General features: G+C 44.0%; 1 protein-coding gene across 1 annotated transcript in view; it reads right to left on the reverse strand.

Moving 5' to 3' along the window:
• Positions 1–1,943: 1,943 nt before the first annotated feature.
• Positions 1,944–18,429, reverse strand: part of USP13 (ubiquitin specific peptidase 13) — a 174,171-nt gene continuing 157,685 nt past the window's right edge. The window contains exons 19-21 of the mRNA XM_038744085.1: positions 15,807–15,969; positions 6,251–6,335; positions 1,944–2,447 (exon numbers count right to left, since the gene is read on the reverse strand). Coding sequence (XP_038600013.1) covers positions 2,354–2,447; positions 6,251–6,335; positions 15,807–15,969 — 342 coding nt within the window. The 3' untranslated portion in view covers positions 1,944–2,353. The remainder of the gene's footprint in view (positions 2,448–6,250; positions 6,336–15,806; positions 15,970–18,429) is intronic.

The raw sequence follows: 18,429 nt of genomic DNA on the forward strand, positions 1-18,429 counted from the left end.
AGCCCATGCTCCTTCCACTAGGCCATGCTGCTTCTCTTCAAAGTGTCAAATGCACAAATCAAATATACCTTTGGGGATGACAACCAAATTGTTGGTGCTGATTGCCTAGGAGAGGATCCAAAGCAGGTGAGCTGCTCAAGATTTGAAAAATTCTATTTTTCCAGAGATCCACCAATACTTCCACTGAGATCCCACATACTGAGATAACAAAAATACATCTTTGGATGTCCATTTCTTCCATTAACATGGTACTGCTTCTCACTGAAGATTGGGTAACAAGTAATTTTTTCTTGCACACTAAATCCACTTTCCAGTTGTAGAGAAATCTATGTACATCCATTAGTTTTAACAGTTCATGCCTGATTAATTCTTGTGAGAGCTTCCACGCTGCCCATTTAACAGTGATCACATATTAAGGAAAGAAAAAGAGAAAAATTATCAATACTTCACCAGGGGTTTTACTTAATTTGAAATAAAGAGTGGTATGTGGGAAACTTCTCCTCTTTAAAAATAGCCCTTTTTATGAAGCAAAGAAGAGGCCTCTTAGGTGTTCTTCTTTTACCTCAGTACATTTAAATGTTAGCCCCTACCTCAAATACAGATTCTTATACTGTTAATTATGCAAATTCCTTTTACAAAATTCTCTTTCAAAATACATACGCTGGGTTTGCAACTATACAGATGAGGCACAGAGAAGTTAAGTAACTTGCCCAAAGTCACACAGCTGATAAGTGGCAGAGTTGAGATTAGAACCCACGACCTCTGAATCCCAAGCCCAGCCTCTTTCCACTAAGCCAGGCTGCTTATTCAACACGTCTTGTTATTGGACTCCCAAGCATTAAGTGGAAGAAGATTCCACTGTCCCCACATCCAACACCTCTCACTGAACTCTGAAAAGCGTTCTTTTTTAAGAAATATCACCCCAGAGATTGCTGGGTTGCAGTCAGCTCAAAATTAGACCGACATTTGGGAGAAGCCATGAGGAAATTATATAAAATGTTACAGGTAGGGTTCTATTTATAGGATTATATTTATGAGCCCCAAAGGTGACCTGATCTCGGTTTCTGACAAATATTGAAAGGCAAAAGTGAATCAGCTGATTTTCTTTTCAGTAAAAATAATGGCATTTGTTAAGCGCTCACTATGTGCATAGCCCTTCAGGAGCTTCTTCGGGACACAGAGTTGCCTTGAAGTTCCCAGTTTTGCAGGGAACAGAGGGAGGACCAGTAGGAATGAGAATATAGACAAAGCCAAATGAGGGAATCTCCCTCCCCAAGAGCAACTGGGAAAGGAAACAGATGAATTAAACTCTCAGAACCCCGTTAACTGGTATATTGGTATAGGAAAAGAATGTTATTAGATCAGCAACTTGCCCAATATAATTTATCCTTGACTTTCAGAAGAACTTCAAATGATTCACTCCACCTTCTGGAAAGCAAATCAATAGGCTCTACTCAAGCACTTTGTTCCTTGGAGCGCATGTTGGCTGGAGTGTCACTTGCCCAGTGAATTTTTCACATCAGTTAAAGAACGGTATCCCCCTTCAGCCTCCTTGACACTCAATAACTCTAAGTGGGAAAGTCATCTTTACTGTACCTGAGGTATGGTTACTTTAAAAAGCAGGTTTGGTTCTTTCGGCCGCTCCTGATATTAATCAGTACAGTGTGAAAAATGGAAGTCTATTATGGGATTTTGAATGGAGTGTCAAGTATACACACACTCACATCTCTCTCAACACACCCACACACACACACAGAGACCACAGACCCACCCTCAAAGCCAAGCATGCAGAATAAAATTCATTTAAAATTTAGCCTGCTTTAGAGTGTGAAAATATCTTGGGGAAAAATTCCCATACATAGATACACCAGAATTAACAATTTGTGATGATGGAAAAGAAATCTGGCCCACGTTAAAGTACTCCTTTTCTATACAATGCTGAAGTCAGATCTTCCTTTCATAATCTGGGAGGACTATAAGTGACAAAAGTACTTCTGCAAGGTACTTTCTCCAGATGTCTTTAGACATCCCACTTGGGTACCAGGCAGAAACCGTGGTGGCATTTGTGCTTTCAGTGTGTTGGGTGGAAAGAATCCCCCCAAAATAATCTGAGTGCTGTAAGGGTTTATCTCTGAACATTCACCAAGAGAAACCATCTACATTCTACATCATATCATCGCACAATAGAAATTTCCTCATTAACACCTCCAGAAGCAGCAATAACCGTGCTTTTTAAATAAACGATAAATACCCCACGTATTCCTTTGCGTTTAAGTAGTCTAACTTAATACTCTCTTTTTGGCAGCTAAAAAAAGGTATATGGCTTCTATGAGCCAGGTAGCGTGAATAAGGCCTAGCTTGATATCCTGTGGTAGAAATACATGTAGCCCAGGTCTTTGGGGGGTCTTTCAGAGGCACAGACTTTATGGTCATTGTAGATGACCCACCTGAAAGAGAAAAAGAAAAGAAAGAATATTTCATTAGATATCAAATATATACACATCGTGAAAACTTGTCGGAAGACTAATAATTGTTACACACAAATATAGTCAGCTAGGCTGGCTAGGGGCGGGATTGAAACTAGCCCTATGCAAACCACTAGCACTTTAATAAATTCCTCTGCACATATTTTTGGTACACGAGTATCTAAACCAAGGGAAGCAGTGTGGCTTAGTGGAAAAAGCATGGGCCCGGGAGTAAGAGGACTTGTGTTCTAATCCTGACTGCCAATTACCTGCTGTGTGACCCTGGGCAAGTCACTTAATTACTCTGTACCTCAGTTTCCTCAATTGTAGAATGGGAATTCAACAGCAGTTCTATCTCCTTACTTGGACTGTGAGCCCCACGTGGGGCAGGGACTATGTCCAACCTGATTAATTGGTAGCTATCCTAGTGATTAGAACAGTGCTTGACACATAGTAAGTGATTAACAAATGTAATAATAATAATAATAATAATTCCCAACAGAAGACTCCTTCATCCTGGAACTAAACCTTTTCATTCACTCATTCAATCGTATTGATTGAGCGCTTACTGTGTGCAGATCACTGTACTAAGCACTTGGAAAGTGTAATTTGGCCACAGATAGAGACAATCCCTACCCAACAATGGGCTCACAGTCTAGAAGAGGGAGACAGACAACAAAACAAAACAAGTAGGCATCAATAGATAAACAGAATTATAGATATATTCACATCATTAATAAAATAGAATAATAAATATGTACAAATATACACAAGTGCTGTGGGGCAGGGAAGGGGGGTAGATCAGAGGGAGGGAGTAGGGGTGATGGGGAGGGGAGGAGGAGCAGAGAAAAAGGGAGGCTCAGTCTGGGAAGGCCTCCTGGAGGTGGGCTCTCAGTAGGGCTTTGAAGGGGGAAAGAGAACTAGTTTTCTGTATTCAATCGTATTTACTGAGCGCTTACTGTGTGCAGAGCACTGTACTAAGCGCTTGGGAAGTACAAGTTGGCAACATAACTTCTGTATGTAAGTAGGGATGGCATTCCAGGCCAGAGGTAGGACGTCGGTCAGGGGTCAACAGCGGGACAGGCGAGAAGGAGGCCCAGTGAGGAGGTTAGTGGCAGAGGAGCAGAGTGGGCAGGCTGGGCTGGAGAAGGAGAGAAGGGAGGTGAGGTAGGAGGGGGCGAGGCAATGGAGAGCTTTGCAAAGCCATATCTGCACAGCCAGATAGGAGCATGGCAGTATACAAACATTTTTTAAATACTGATTACAAATTTATCTCGCAACATTGAAAGAAAAAGGTATCTCTGTAGGTTGCTAATAATTCATTCATTCCTTCAATTGTATTTTTTCTGTGCAGAGTACTGTACTAAGCACTTGGGAAAGAGCAATACAGCAATAATAATGGCATTTATTAAGCACTTACTACGTGCAAAGCACTGTTCTAAGTGCTGGGGAGGTTACAAGGTGACCTGTAACAAGGTTACAGCAATAAAGAGAGACAATCCCTGCCCACAACAAGCTCACAGTCTAGAGGTGGGGGAGATAAACATCAATATAAATAAATAAAATTACAGATATATATGTAAGTGCTTTGGGGCGAGGGGGAAGGGGAAAAGCAAAGGGGGCAAGTCAGGGCCAAGCAGGGAGATGAGGAAAAGTGGGGCTTAGTCTGGGAAGGTCTCCTGGAAGAGATGTGCCTTCAGTAAGGCTTTGAAGTTGGGGAGGGTAATTGTCGGGCAGATTTGAGGAGACAGGGAGATCCAGGCCAGGGGTAGGATGTGGGCCAGGGGTTGGCGGCGAGACAGGCGAGAATGAGGCACAGTGAGAAGGTTAGAACCAGAGGAGCGAAGTGTGCGGGCTGGGTTGTAGAAGGAGAGAAGCAAGGTGAGGTACGAGGGGATGAGGTGATGAAGCGCTTTAAAGCCAATGGTGAGGAGTTTTTGTTTGACACGAAGGTGGATAGGCAACCACTGGAGATTTTTGAAGGCAGGTGACATGCCATGAATGTTTCTGTAGAAAGGTAATCCGGGCAGCGGAGGGAAGTAGGGACTGGAGTGGGGAGAGGGAGGATAGTGGAAGGTCAGAAAGGAGGCTGATGCAGTAATCTAGGTGGGATAGGATGAATGATTGTACTAACGTCATAGCAGTTTGGATGAAGAGGAAAGGGTAGATTTTAGCAATGTTGTCAAGGTGAGACCGACAGGATTTGGTGACGAATTGGGTATGTGGGTTGAATGAGAGAATAGAGTCATGGATAACGCCAAGGTTACAGGCTGGTAAAATGGGAAGGACAGTGGTGCCATCCACAGGGATGAGGATTTGGTGACGAATTGGATATGTGGGTTGAATGAGAGGACAGAGTCAAGGATAACGCCAAGGTTACGGGCTTGTAAGACGGGAAGGACAGTGGTGCTATCCACCATGATGGAAAGTCTGGGAGAGGACAGAGACATGTTAAGTTTGAGGAGAGGGGAGGATATCCAAGTAGAGATGTCTTGAAGGCAGAAGGAGAAGTGAGCCTGGAGAGAGGGAGGAGATGTAGATTTAGGTATCATCCGCATAGAGATGGTAGTTGAAGCCATGGGAGCTTCTTATGTGTCCAAGACTGAACTCCGTATCTTCCCTCCCAAACCCTGCCCTCTCCCTGACTTTCCCATCACTGTTGACGGCACTACCATCCTTCCCGTCTCACAAGCCCGCAACCTTAGTGTCACCCTCGACTCCACTCTCTCGTTCACCCCTCACATCCAATCTGTCACCAAAACCTGCCAGTTTCACCTCCACAACATCACCAAGATCCACCCTTTCCTCTCTACCCAAACCACTACCCTGCTCATTCAATCTCTCATCCTATTCCAACTGGATTACTGCATCAGCCTCCTCTCCGATCTCCCATCCTCCTGTCTCTCCCCACTTCAATCCATATTTCACGCCACTGCTCAGATCGTCTTTGTGCAGAAACGGTCTGGGCATGTTACTCCCCTCCTCCAAAATCTCCAGTGGCTACCAATCAACCTACGCATCAGGCAGAAACTCCTCACCCTGGACTTCAAGGCTGTCCATCACCTCGCCCCCTCCTACCTCACCTCCCTTCTCTCCTTCTCCAGCCCAGCCCGCACCCTCCGCTCCTCTGCCGCTAATCTCCTCACCATACCTCATTCTCGCCTGTCCCGATGACGACCCCCGGCCCACGTCATCCCCCTGGCCTGGAATTCCCGCCCTCCGCCCATCCGCCAAGCTAGCTCTCTTCCTCCCTTCCAAGCCCTACTGAGAGCTCACCTCCTCCAGGAGGCCTTCCCACACTGAGCCCCCTCCTTCCTCTCCCACCTCCCCCTCCCCCCACCTTACCTCCTTCCTCTCCTCACAGCACCTGTATATATGTATGTATGTATTTATTACTCTATTTTATTTGTACATATTTGTTCTATTTATTTTATTTTGTTAATATGTTTTGTTTTGTTGTCTGTCTCCCCCTTCTAGACTGTGAGCCCGCTGTTGGGTAGGGACCGTCTCTAGATGTTGCCAACTTGTACTTCCCAAGCGCTTAGTACAGTGCTCTGCACACAGTAAGCGCTCAATAAATACGATTGAATGAATGAATGAATGAATGAATGAATGAATGGGAGTGAATGAGTGTAGATGGATAATAGAAGGGGACTGAGAACTTAACCTTGAAGGACCACCACAGTTAGGGGGTGGGAGGAAGAGGAGGAGCCCACGGTCTGCTTACCCAGCATCTGCCCATGCATTCTGCAACTAATCTTTGCTTCCTCTCCAAGGTCACTTACCGTCCTTCCTTTTTGATGTGGCAAACATAATGGCCGCTCATGGTGGATGTTCCCATGTGACTGATAAACCCAAGTAATTCATATCCTATAAAAGAAACAGTAGATATCAGTATCAGAGTAGCAAATTCAGATGACTAAAGTGCACCTGTGCAACCTGAAAATAAATTGAACTACTTAAATTATACTAGGTTTCAGTCCAATTAGCTTTCAGGAGATGGAGAGCATTTACCTCTCTGTAGAGGAATAAAAAAATATAAAGGACATAAGCAATCAAATTCAATTTACAGTTCAATTTCAGAGAAGCCCACTCCCAAAAACGTATCAAACTGAGATCAAACTAAAATTAAATGCAGAAACTTTTTTTGGATTACATCAATTATCATCTTCTAGACTGTGAGCCCGCTGTTGGGTAGGGACCGTCTCTATATGCTGCAAACTTGTACTTCCCAAGCGCTTAGTACAGTGCTCTGCACACAGTAAGTGTTCAATAAATACGATTGAATGAATGAATAAATGAATCTTTATACATATAATATATGCAAACATATATCTTCATACATATCGTGTGTATTTATACATTTTACAAATGTAAACCCCATTAAACCCCATTTTACAGCTGAGGTAACTGAGGCCCAGAGAGGTGAAGCGACTTGCCCAAAGTCATACAGCAGACACGTGGCAGAGGCAGAATTAGAACCCATGACCTTCTGACTCCGCGGCCTGTGCTCTGTCCACCACACACACAAATATATATACACACACAAACACACACCCACACGCAAAATTCAACAATTTTCTTCCAAGGATATCACAGGGCTTCAACAGAATCTTCTCATTCATTTTCTCTTTATGTTTCTGAGTAAAGGTAAAAAAGGAATTCATTTTTCTCATTCTACAAATGTGGATACGGAACTGAAAAGAAGTAACTTGCCTATGGTCAGATAATCTATATATGTTGCCAACTTGTACTTCCCAAGTGCTTAGTACAGTGTTCTGCGCACAATAAGTGCTCAATAAATACAACTGAATGAATGAATGAATAATCTGGGGGAGCTGGGACTAAAATTCAGGTTTCTCTGTCATCTAGTTCAATGTCCTTTCCACTAGACCACACTGCCTCCCTCCTGTAATTTAAATGAAAGCACAGGACCCATAATGAAGCAACATAAAGCAGTCACTTGTGCGAATCTCATCTCACCCCACATCATCTTTCTAATCAGAAAACTGGACTTTTCAGGAACCCAAAGGGAAGTTTAATAAGCACTCTAGATCCCACAACTGCTCAAGTGTCAGAGCAATATAACTGACCTATCTGCAAATAAGCACCCAAGACAACCTGACTAAAACTGGTACTGAACATTAACGCAGGCCAGGGTGCATTTCTCCCATTTATGTAAAACACACAAGCCATAAAAACAAATTAATTAAAAGGCAATGTTTCCACAGCAAGAAAAATGTTGTACTAGCATTAAAATTAGCAATGTTTATCAAAGCACACAGTGTATTATTCAGGACCACCTGGCAGAGAGAATAGCAGAGAGAAGAACAGAAATCAAAATATTTGGAAGCAATGAATAAATACCCAACAATTTTCCCAAGAAAGTCATCCTTAATAGACACGATACCCAAGAAATCACGAGTTTAATTCTCTCACTACATTCCCTTCTACTGAGTTGCAGATGGAAGAGATAGAAATCCCACCCAATCCTCCGAAGTGGCTGGGTTTGTGTCTGGACCATCACTCAGAAACCTTGATTCCACGTTATCTGCGTCGTAGTCGCGTAGATGAGAGAGGGCATTTCGAGGTCTTCACGGAAATGTGTGTTTCTGTGGCCAATATCTGTGGTAAGGGAAGTCTATTTGGCAACGAGGAGTGGAAAGGGAGTGAGGAAAGATAAAAATATGGAAAGCTTGTAGCAGCAGTCGTACTGTACTAAGTACTTGGGAGGTCCAAATGAGCTCTTTCCTACCTGTAAAGAGCTGGGCTGGTGAATGCTAAGAAGAAGTCGCTCGTTGTTAGCTTCCTGTCCTGTCCATCAGTTTCTGATATTTATTGAGTGCTTACTATGTGCACAACATTAGCACTTAAGGAAGTTAGTAGACTTGACCCCTGCCCACAGAGAGTTTACAGTCTACAGGAGGAGTTTACATTCTATAGGTACATTCTGTCTTCTCCCTGATTTATCCCAGGAGAACTTCTGCGCTCCAAGGGAAAGTTCACTTGTGCTGGACCTTAGAGGGGAGAAAAAGCAGAGGGGGCTTCCTCCCGAGGACTACCGCCAGCCAGTTCTGTGCCCTGAAGAGGAAAATTAGGGAATCTCAACCTAATGTGGGCATTCTGTCATGTGGGCATTAGAGAAGCAGCGTGGCTCAGTGGAAAGACCACGGGCTTAGGAGTCAGAAGTCATGGGTTCTAATCCCGGCTCCGCTACTGGATGATGATGATGATGGCATTTATTAAGCGTTTACTATGTGCGAAGCACTGTTCTAAGCACTAGGGAGGATACAAGGTGATCAGGTTGTCCCACGGGGGGCTCACAGTCTTCATCCCATTTTACAGATGAGGGAACTGAGGCACAGAGCAGTATAGTGACTTGCCCAAAGTCACACAGCTGACAATTGGCGGAGCCGGGATTTGAACCCATGACCTCTGACTCCCAAGCCCGTGCTCTTTCCACTGAGCCATGCTGCTTCGCCATATAATAATGATGGTATTTATTAAGCACTTACTATGTGCAAAGCACTGTTCTAAATGCTGGGGAGGTTACAAGGTGATCAGGTTGTCCCACGTGAGGCTCAATCTTAATCCCCATTTTACAGATGAGGTAACTGAGGCACAGAGATGTTAAGTGACTTGCCCAAAGTCACACGGCTGACAATTGCCGGAGCTGGGATTTGAACCCATGACCTCTGACTCCAAAGTCCGTGCTCTTTCCACTGAGCCACGCTGCTTCTCTTGTCAGCTGTGTGGCTTTGGTCAGGTCACTTAACTTCTCTGTGGCTTCATCTGTAAAATGGAGATTAAGACTGTGAGCCCCACGTGGGACAACCTGATCACCTTGTATCCCCCCCCAGCGCTTAGAACAGTGCTTGGCACATAGTAAGCACTTAACAAATACCATCATTACTATTATTAAGGAAAAGTTCACTTGTGCTGCTCACATGCACAGGTGACAGTTAGCGCATGGACCTTAGAGGGGAGAAAAAGCAGAGGGGGCTTCCTCCCGAGGACTACACCCTAGAAATCAGAGAAGCAGCGTGGCTCGGTGGAAAGAACCCAGGCTTGGGACTCAGAGGTTATGGGTTCTAATCCCGGCTCTGCCACTTGTCAGCTGTGTGACTTTGGGCAAGTCACTTCACTTCTCTGTGCCTCAGTTCCCTCATCTGGAAAATGGGGATGAAGACTGTGAGCCCCATGTGGGACAACCTTGATTACCTTTTATCCCCCCCACACAGTGCTTAGAACAGTGCTTGGCACATAGTAAGCGCTTAACAAATACCAACATTATTATTAGTATTATTATTACCACCAGCCCTGCAGAGGAAAATTAGGGAATCTCAATCTAATATGGGCATTCTGTCCCTCAAAATCTGCACTGTACCTGCTCCCAAAGAGAAATTCAGGACGCTTTAACCATAGAAGGTAAAGCTGGGGTTACCAAAAAAAAAAAAAATAGTAATTTGAGTCTATATAATTAGCCCAGATGATGCCAGGGTGTTCTTTTCAATTTCTCTACCCAGAATCTGTTGAGTGTCCGTCTTGGGTCTGTTCCAAATCGCCTTCCCTTGGCCCTTTCCCACTTTACTAATTTCCCTATCGGTGCTGTGCCGCCTGGGAATTCCCACATTAACGTAAATGAATCTTGGTTTCTCTTGTCAAATCATTCCTAGTTGCACTGATATGCCGTGAATGCAGAACAGATTTGATGACAGCCTACTTACCTTCGATTATTTCAGTAATCAAAGATTCCTTTTAAAAACAAAACTGTCACTAAAGAGTTCACAAAAGCAGAAAAAAATGTCTAAAGGCCCAAGCCCAGATGGGTGAAGGCTCGATTTCCCACTTCATTTGTAAATACAATAACAATAATAATAATGGCATTTAATAAGCACTTACTATGTGCAAAGCACTGTTCTATGCACTGGGGAGGTTACAGTGGGATCAGGTTGTCCCACGGGGGGCTTACAGTCTTAATCCCCATTTTTCAGATGAGGTAACTGAGGCACAGAGAAGTGAAGTGACTTGCCCAAAGTCACACAGCTGACAACTGGCGGACCCGGGATTTGAACCGATGACCTCTGACTCCAAAGCCCGGGCTCTTTCACTGAGCCATGCTGCTTCTTATTGATCATGTTTGAAAACCTTATCACACACCAGTACCCATGACCCTTTCCAGAACCCATTTTAAAGGGATGTCTATGTAGGGTAATAATAACAACAGGAATAATAATAATAATTACTGTGGTATTTGCTAATTGCTTACTATGTGCCAGGCACTGTATTAAGCGCTGGGGTAGGTACAAGCAAATTGGGCTGGACACAGTCCCTGTCCCATATGGGGCTCACAGTCTTGATCCCCATTTTACAGATGAGGTAACTGAGGCCCAGAGAAGTGAAGTCCTTCTCCTTCCTCTTCCTCCTTCCTCTCCCCCTCGTCCCCCTCTCCATGCCCCCCGTCTTACCTCCTTCCCTTCCCCACAGCACCTGTATATATGTTTGTACATATTTATTACTCTATTTATTTATTTATTTTACTTGTACATATCTATTCTATTTATTTTATTTTTTTAGTATGTTTGGTTTTGTTCTCTGTCTCCCCCTTCTAGACTGTGAGCCCATTCTTGGGTAGGGACTGTCTCTATATGTTGCCAACTTGTACTTCCCAAGCGCTTAGTACAGTGCTCTGCACACAGTAAGCGCTCAATAAATACGATTGATTGATTGATTGAAGTGACGCAACCAAGGTCTCACAGCAGATAAGTGGCAGAACAGGGATTAGAACCCATAGAATAACAGAGTTGGCAGAAACTGCCCATAACGTGTTTGCAGTCCAGAAGGGGAGACAGACATGAATATAAATAAATTACAGATATGGACGTAAGTGCCGTGGGGCTGAGGGAGGGGTGGAAATCCAATTTCAGGAGCCACGCAGAAGGGAGTGGGTGAAGAGGAAGTGAGGGCTTAGTCAGGGAAGGCCTCTTGGAGGAGATGGGCCTTCAATAAGGCTTTGAAGCAATTCAGATGAAGCAAAGCCCCAGAGCCTTTGGTAGGACTTTCCACAAGAACAATCCTTGAATCAGACTCAGGAAGGTCAAAACCGCCCTTAGGCTTTTGGGACCCTTTTAACATTAATTGTAGTAAAGGCCTGTTTTAAAATAATCTCATTAACCGCACTGAAATACGCTGGAATTTGAGGTCACTTCACTCCTTCCTTCTCCTCCCCTTACTTTCCTGTCCGTCCCCTTTTCTTGGAAATAAAGCATGTGGCCTATAAAATCACCCCTTCTGGACTGTAAGCTCACTGTGGGCAGGGGACAGGTCTACCAACTCTCCCAGTCGCTTAGTACAGTGAGCCCCCAGCGGGACAACCTGATCACCTTGTAACCTCCCCAGCGCTTAGAACAGTGCTCTGCACATAGTAAGCGCTTAATAAATGCCATTATTATGAAGCAGTGTGGCTCAGTGGAAAGAACCCGGGCTTTGGAGTCAGAGGTTGTGGGTTCAAATCCCGGCTCTGCCACTCGTCAGCTTTGTGACTTTGGGCAAGTCACTTCACTTCTCTGGGCCTCAGTTCCCTCATCTGTAAAATGGGGATTAAGACAGTGAGCCCCACGTGGGACAACCTGATCACCTTGTAAACTCCCCAGCGCTTAGAACAGTGCTTTGCACATAGTAAGTGCTTAATAAATGCCATCATTATTATTATTATTATTATGACCATCTAACTCCCAGACTTGTGTTCCACGTCCTTGCAGAGTGGAAGTTACTCCTTCCTTAGGAGCAAAGTTGCTTTTGAAGTTGGCTCAACTCTTCAATCCATTTGGGACAGTATCTAATAAATTCCATCTCTCCCCCTCGTCCCTCTCTCCATCCCCCCCAATCTTATCTCCTTCCCTTCCCCACAGCACCTGTATATATATATGTATATATGTTTGTACATATTTATTACTCTATTTATTTTACTTGTGCATATCTATTCTATTTATTTTATTTTGTTAGTATGTTTGGTTTTATTCTGTCTCCCCCTTCTAGACTGTGAGCCCACTGTTGGGTAGGGACTGTCTCTATATGTTGTCAACTTGTACTTCCCAAGCACTTAGTACAGTGCTCTGCACACAGTAAGCGCTCAATAAATACGATTGATTGACTGATTGATTGATTTACTGTGTGCAGGGCACTGTACTAAGCACTTACAACTATTAAAACCACCTGGAAGTAGCTTTTCTGAATTTAGCTCATGACGTACTACAAACACAACACAGTCCTGACTATGATAAAGGAATCCCGGATTCTACCTTGCCTTTCTCTACGCTCCACGTTTTAGCGGTTTGAGCATAGCCCCATCTTGTGGTTTGCATAACTTGACTTTCTCCTTGAGCTAAGCCAGTCCACCCAGGGAAGAAAATAACAGAAAATGAATTGAAAAAAGATTTTCCATTGGGAAGTACCCCGTAAAAGCTTAATGGACTTTCAGAGAACCATAAAGTCTTCCAGGCCTCTAATGGGCTCATCGGTGTACAGCTGCATGCAATGCCCTAAAGGTCATGGATCCAGTGAAATGAATTACTGATCCTAAAACTTTACAGTAAACTGTTTTGTGCAACCCGAAGTGCGGAGTACAGGGCATCACCCTAGTGGTACTCAATAAACACCACTACTACTACTATTACTACTACAACCGCTAAACTACTAAGGCCATATGTAGGTATTTGGAAACCTTCATGTTGTTTTCTAACTCTCTATGAGAGGTAGGTCTAACTCTACTGTGTATTTTGTTCCCCTAAACTAAGTACAGTGGGCAGGAAATGTGTCTACCAGCTCTGTTATATTGTTATATTGCACTCTCCCAAGAGCTTAGTATAATGCTCAATGCCAACTCTCTCCTCGACCCCCTTCAATCTGGCTTCCATCCCCTACATTCCACCGAAACTGCCCTCTCAAAGGTCACCAATGACCTCCTGCTTGCCAAATCCAACGGCTCTTACTCTGTCCTAATCCTCCTCAACCTCTCAGCTGCCTTCGACACTGTGGACCACCCCCTTCTCTTCAACCTTGGCTTCACAAACTCCGTCCTCTCCTGGTTCTCCGCTTATCTCTCCGGTCATTCTTTCTCAGTCTCTTTTGCAGGCTCCTCCTCCCCCTCCCATCCCCTTACTGTAAGGGTTCCTCAAGGGTCAGTTCTTGGTCCACCTTCTGTTCTCTATCTACACTCACTCCCTTGGTGAACTCATTTGCTCCCACAGCTTCAACTATCATCTCTATGCTGATGACACCTAAATCTACATCTCTGCCCCTGCTCTCTCTCCCTCCCTCCAGGCTCGTATCTCCACCTGACTTCAGGACATCTCCATCTGGATGTCTGCCCGCCATCTAAAACTCAACATGTCCAAGACTGAACTCCTTATCTTCCCTCCCAAACCCTGCCCTCTCCTTGACTTTCCCATCACTGTTGAAGGCACTACCATCCTTCCCGTCTCACAAGCCCGCAACCTTGGTGTCATCCTCGACTCCACTCTCTTGTTCACCCCTCACTTCCAATCCGTCACCAAAACCTGCCAGTCTCACCTCCGCAACATCACCAAGATCCGCCCTTTCCTCTCCATCCAAGCCGCTACCCTCCTTGTTCAATCTCTCATCCTATCCCAACTGGATTACTGCATCAGCCTCCTCTCCGATCTCCCATCCTCTTGTCTCTCCCCACTTCAGTCTATACTTCACGCCGCTGCCCAGATTATCTTTGTGCAGAAACGCTCTGGGCATGTCACTCCGCTCCTCAAAAATCTCCAGTGGCTACCAATCAACCTATGCATCAGACAAAAACTCCTCACTCTTGGCTTCAAGGCTGTCCATCACCTCGCCCTCTCCAACCTCACCTCCCTTCTCTTCTTCTATAGCCCAGCCCGCACCCTCCGCTCCTCTGCAGCTAACTTCCTCACTGGGCCTCGTTCTCGCCTGTCCCACCGTCGACCCCCAGCCTACGTCCTCCCCTGCCCTGGAATGCCCTCCCTCTGCACATCAGCCAAGCTAGGTCTCTTCCTCCCTTCAAAGCCCTACTGAGAGCTCACCTCCTCCAGGAGGCCTTCCTAGACTGAGCCCCCTCCTTCCTCTCCCCTCCCCTTCCTCCCCCTCCCCATCCCCCCGCCTTACCTCCTTCCCCTCCCCACAGCACCTGTATATATGTTTGTACAGATTTATTACTCTATTTTACTTGTACATATTTGCTATTTATTTTATTTTGTATTAATATATTTTGTTTTGTTGTCTGTCTCCCCTTTCTAGACTGTGAGGCCGCTGTTGGGTAGGGACCATCTCTATATGTTGCCAACTTGTACTTCCCAAGCGCTTAGTATAGTGCTCTGCACACAGTTAGCGCTCAAAAAATATGATTGAATGAATGAATGCTCTGCACACAATATGCTCTCAGTGAATATGTCTGAGTGCTATGTACACTAGTATTAATAAATACTATTCCTATTACTACAACTACTACCAGTGCTTGGCATATAGTATGCACTTTACAAATACCATAGTTATTATTATTATTACTACATACTGTAGTAGGTTATACCAGTCTCATTCAGTTACATTTTACAAAGAGAAAGATTTTTTTTTTCTCTTCTAGAACGCTGGGACAAAAATACATTCTGGTGGAGGATATTTATTGCTAACGGCAGAATTACTTTCCTGTCAACCCCCCAGTGAATTATTTTCCAGTTATTTAGTTATTTTAATTTATTGAACAAGAGGGTTAAGCAGAAGCAACATGGCCTGTCAATCGATCAATGGTATTTACTGAGCGTTTACTAAATGTAGAAGATTTTACTAAGCGTTTGGGAGAGAGCTATAAATCACAATTATCAGACAACTTCCCAGCCCATGATAAGCTTATAGGCCTCGTGGAAACAGTATGGGCTTGGAAGTCAGAGGACCTGAGTTCTCATCCCAGCCCTGCTAACTGCTTTGTTTTGTGACCTTGGGCATCTCATTTATCAATCAATCAATCAATCATATTTATTGAGCGCTTACTTTGTGCAGAGCACTGTACTAAGCGCTTGGGAAGTACAAGTTGGCAACATATAGAGAAAGTCCCTACCCAACAGTGGGCTCACAGTCTAAAAAGATTTATTCCCATTTGTAAAGTGGGGATTAAGCTACATGTCCTCCCTCCTATTTAAGACTGTGAACCCCATGTGGGACAGGGACTGTGTTCTACGTGGTTAACTTCTATCTCCACCAGCACTTAGAACAGTGCTTGATACATAGAAAGCTCTTAACAAATTTCAATTAATGATGGTAATAACGACTGCAAGAGCCTTTCGGGAGGAGAAGACTTACTTCCTGCTCCATCTTTGACTCTAGGACCTTCCGGGTTAGTCTCTGTGACAATGTTGGCATTGGCATGGTTCTCCAAATCCATCAGGTTTGTAGCAAATTCGTTCTCCTCTTCAGAGTCAGGATGGCCAAAGATCCAATCAAGGGCCCTCTCCAAGTTGTTATTCTAATAACAAACAACAATGATACGTTAACAATATGCATCCTATACGGCACTTGGGCCTTCAATTACACCAGCATTTAATGTCAGGGTATGCAGTGGACAGGGAAAGGAGGGTTGGGCTCCTATGCAGAAAGCACATTCAAGCAACACACTGCTTGTACTTCCCAAGTGCTTAGTACAGTGCTCTGCACACAGTAAGCGCTCAATAAATATGATTGATTGATTGATTTTGTGAATGAAAATGTGTGTTCAGGAAGTCTTCAGTCTCCTGTCCAAGGTTTCAGGCTGGATTCACCACAGCGTGATCCGCAGCTCCGTGACAAATATTTCTTGCCATAATTGCTTCCTGGGCTGGATACTGATTGGGATGAATTTTGAGATCAAGAAGGATTTGAGTTGATCGTTTGGAAGGGTGGTGGGGAAGAGGGAAATTGGATAAGAGAGAAAAGATTTATGGTGACTCTGAGTTTGCAAATGAGCTAAGAGTCATTTGCCACAGAGATTCTGGTAATGCAGTAGTGAATCTATCCAGAGACCTAGAAGTTCCCCAAAGCCTTAAGTTATAATAATAATGATAATAATAATAATGGCATTTATTAAGTGCTTACTATGTGCAAACCACTGTTCTAAGCGCTGGGGAGGTTACAAAGTGATCACGTTGTCCCACGTGGGGCTCAGACTTTATCCCCATTTTACAGATGAGGTAACTGAGGCCCAGAGAAGTTAAGTGACTTGTCCAAAGTCACACAGCTGACAAGCAGCGGAGCCACATCCCTATGTTGCCAACTTGCACTTCCCAAGTGCTTAGTACAGTGCTCTGCACACAGTAAGCGCTCAATAAATACTACTGAATGAATGAATGAACCCATGACCTCTGACTCCAAAGCCCGTGCTCTTTCCACTGAGTCACGCTGCTTCCAGCGTGTTATCTGATGATACCCTCTGAGTTGTTGTATGAGTTGTTTGAATCTTTGGGAGATTTAGCTTGCACAAGAAGGATGGCTTGCCATTTCATTCTTTCAGTCAGTCAGTCAGTCATATTCATTGAGCACTTACTGTGTGCAGAGCACTGTACTAAGCACTTGTGAAGTACAAATCGGCAACATATAGAGACGGTCCCTAAATTTGGAAGGAGAAGAGGGAGTTGGGGAGGAGAGGTTAGGGTAGCTTGGAAATGTGAGGTAAATTTTTAGATAGGTTTCTTGTCAAAATAATAATAATAATGGCATTTGTTAAGTGCTTTTGTTTTGCTCTCTGTCTCCCCCTTCTAGACTGTGAGCCCACTGTTGGGTAGGGACCGTCTCTACATGTTGCCAACTTGTACTTCCCAAGAGCTTAGTACAGTGCTCTGCACAAAGTAAGCGCTCAATAAATACGATTGAATGAATGAATGAATGCTTACTATGTGCAAAGCACTGTTCTAAGGACTGGGGGGAAACAAGGTGATCAGGTTGTCCCACATGGGGCTCACAGTCATCATCCCCATTTTACAGATGAGGTAACTGAGGCTCCGAGAAGTTAAGTGACTCGCTCAAGGTCACACAGCAGACATGTGGTGGAGCAGGGATTTGAACCCACGACCTCTGACTCCAAAGCCCGGGCTCTTTCCACTGAGCCATGCTGCTTCTCTGAAGAAATTTGCATTGGGTGAGATCTAACACATGAACCAAATCTCATTTTTCCCTTTATTTTTCACCTTTTTCTTTTTCTCTGTCTTTTCCTTTTTTCCTTTTCACATTTCAAATTCTCCAGTCAATATTTTTTTTGCAAGACCTTTTGGTCTCTGTGGCATGATAAATCAACCTGCCTAATTCATTTTAAATATTATTTTTCAATGGCTTTCGCTAGAAACAAAGATCCCAAGTCTTCAAACTAGAGAAGGAACTCTTCCCTGCTCAGGATGTTTCTAATCTAATTGAATTAATTCAAACAAACACAATACCTAAACTTTTCAAGTTCCACCATAGGGAACTAAATCCCAACAAATGAAGTAAGATCCCCATCCTAAAAAGTCAGGAATCAGTACCTCAACTCCCACTGTTGGGTAGGGACTGTCTCTATATGTTGCCAACTTGTACTTCCCAAGCGCTTAGTACAGTGCTCTGCACACAGTAAGCGCTCAATAAATATGATTGATTGATTGATTGATCAAGCAAAAAAAATCACACTTTAAACACAATCTTCCTTCACCATCGCCTCTCTCTCTCTCCTTCTACATCCCAAAATATCAGGAAAGGATATTTCAAATGGACTGAAAACATATGTCTACCAATTCTGTCATATCATACTTTCCCAAGCACTTAGTAAAGCTCTCTGCACATGGAAAATGTCCCCAAAATGTCACTGATTGATTAAAATGGGAGTGTTCACTGGTTTTCCAGTTGTGCACCCTGGATCAACACAAGGAAGTATCCCAGAAAAAATGATAGGGAAGATGATAGGCAAAGAGAAACAGAAATGGTC

The sequence above is a fragment of the Tachyglossus aculeatus genome, chromosome 1 (assembly GCF_015852505.1).
Source record: "Tachyglossus aculeatus isolate mTacAcu1 chromosome 1, mTacAcu1.pri, whole genome shotgun sequence".
NCBI lineage: Eukaryota > Metazoa > Chordata > Mammalia > Monotremata > Tachyglossidae > Tachyglossus > Tachyglossus aculeatus.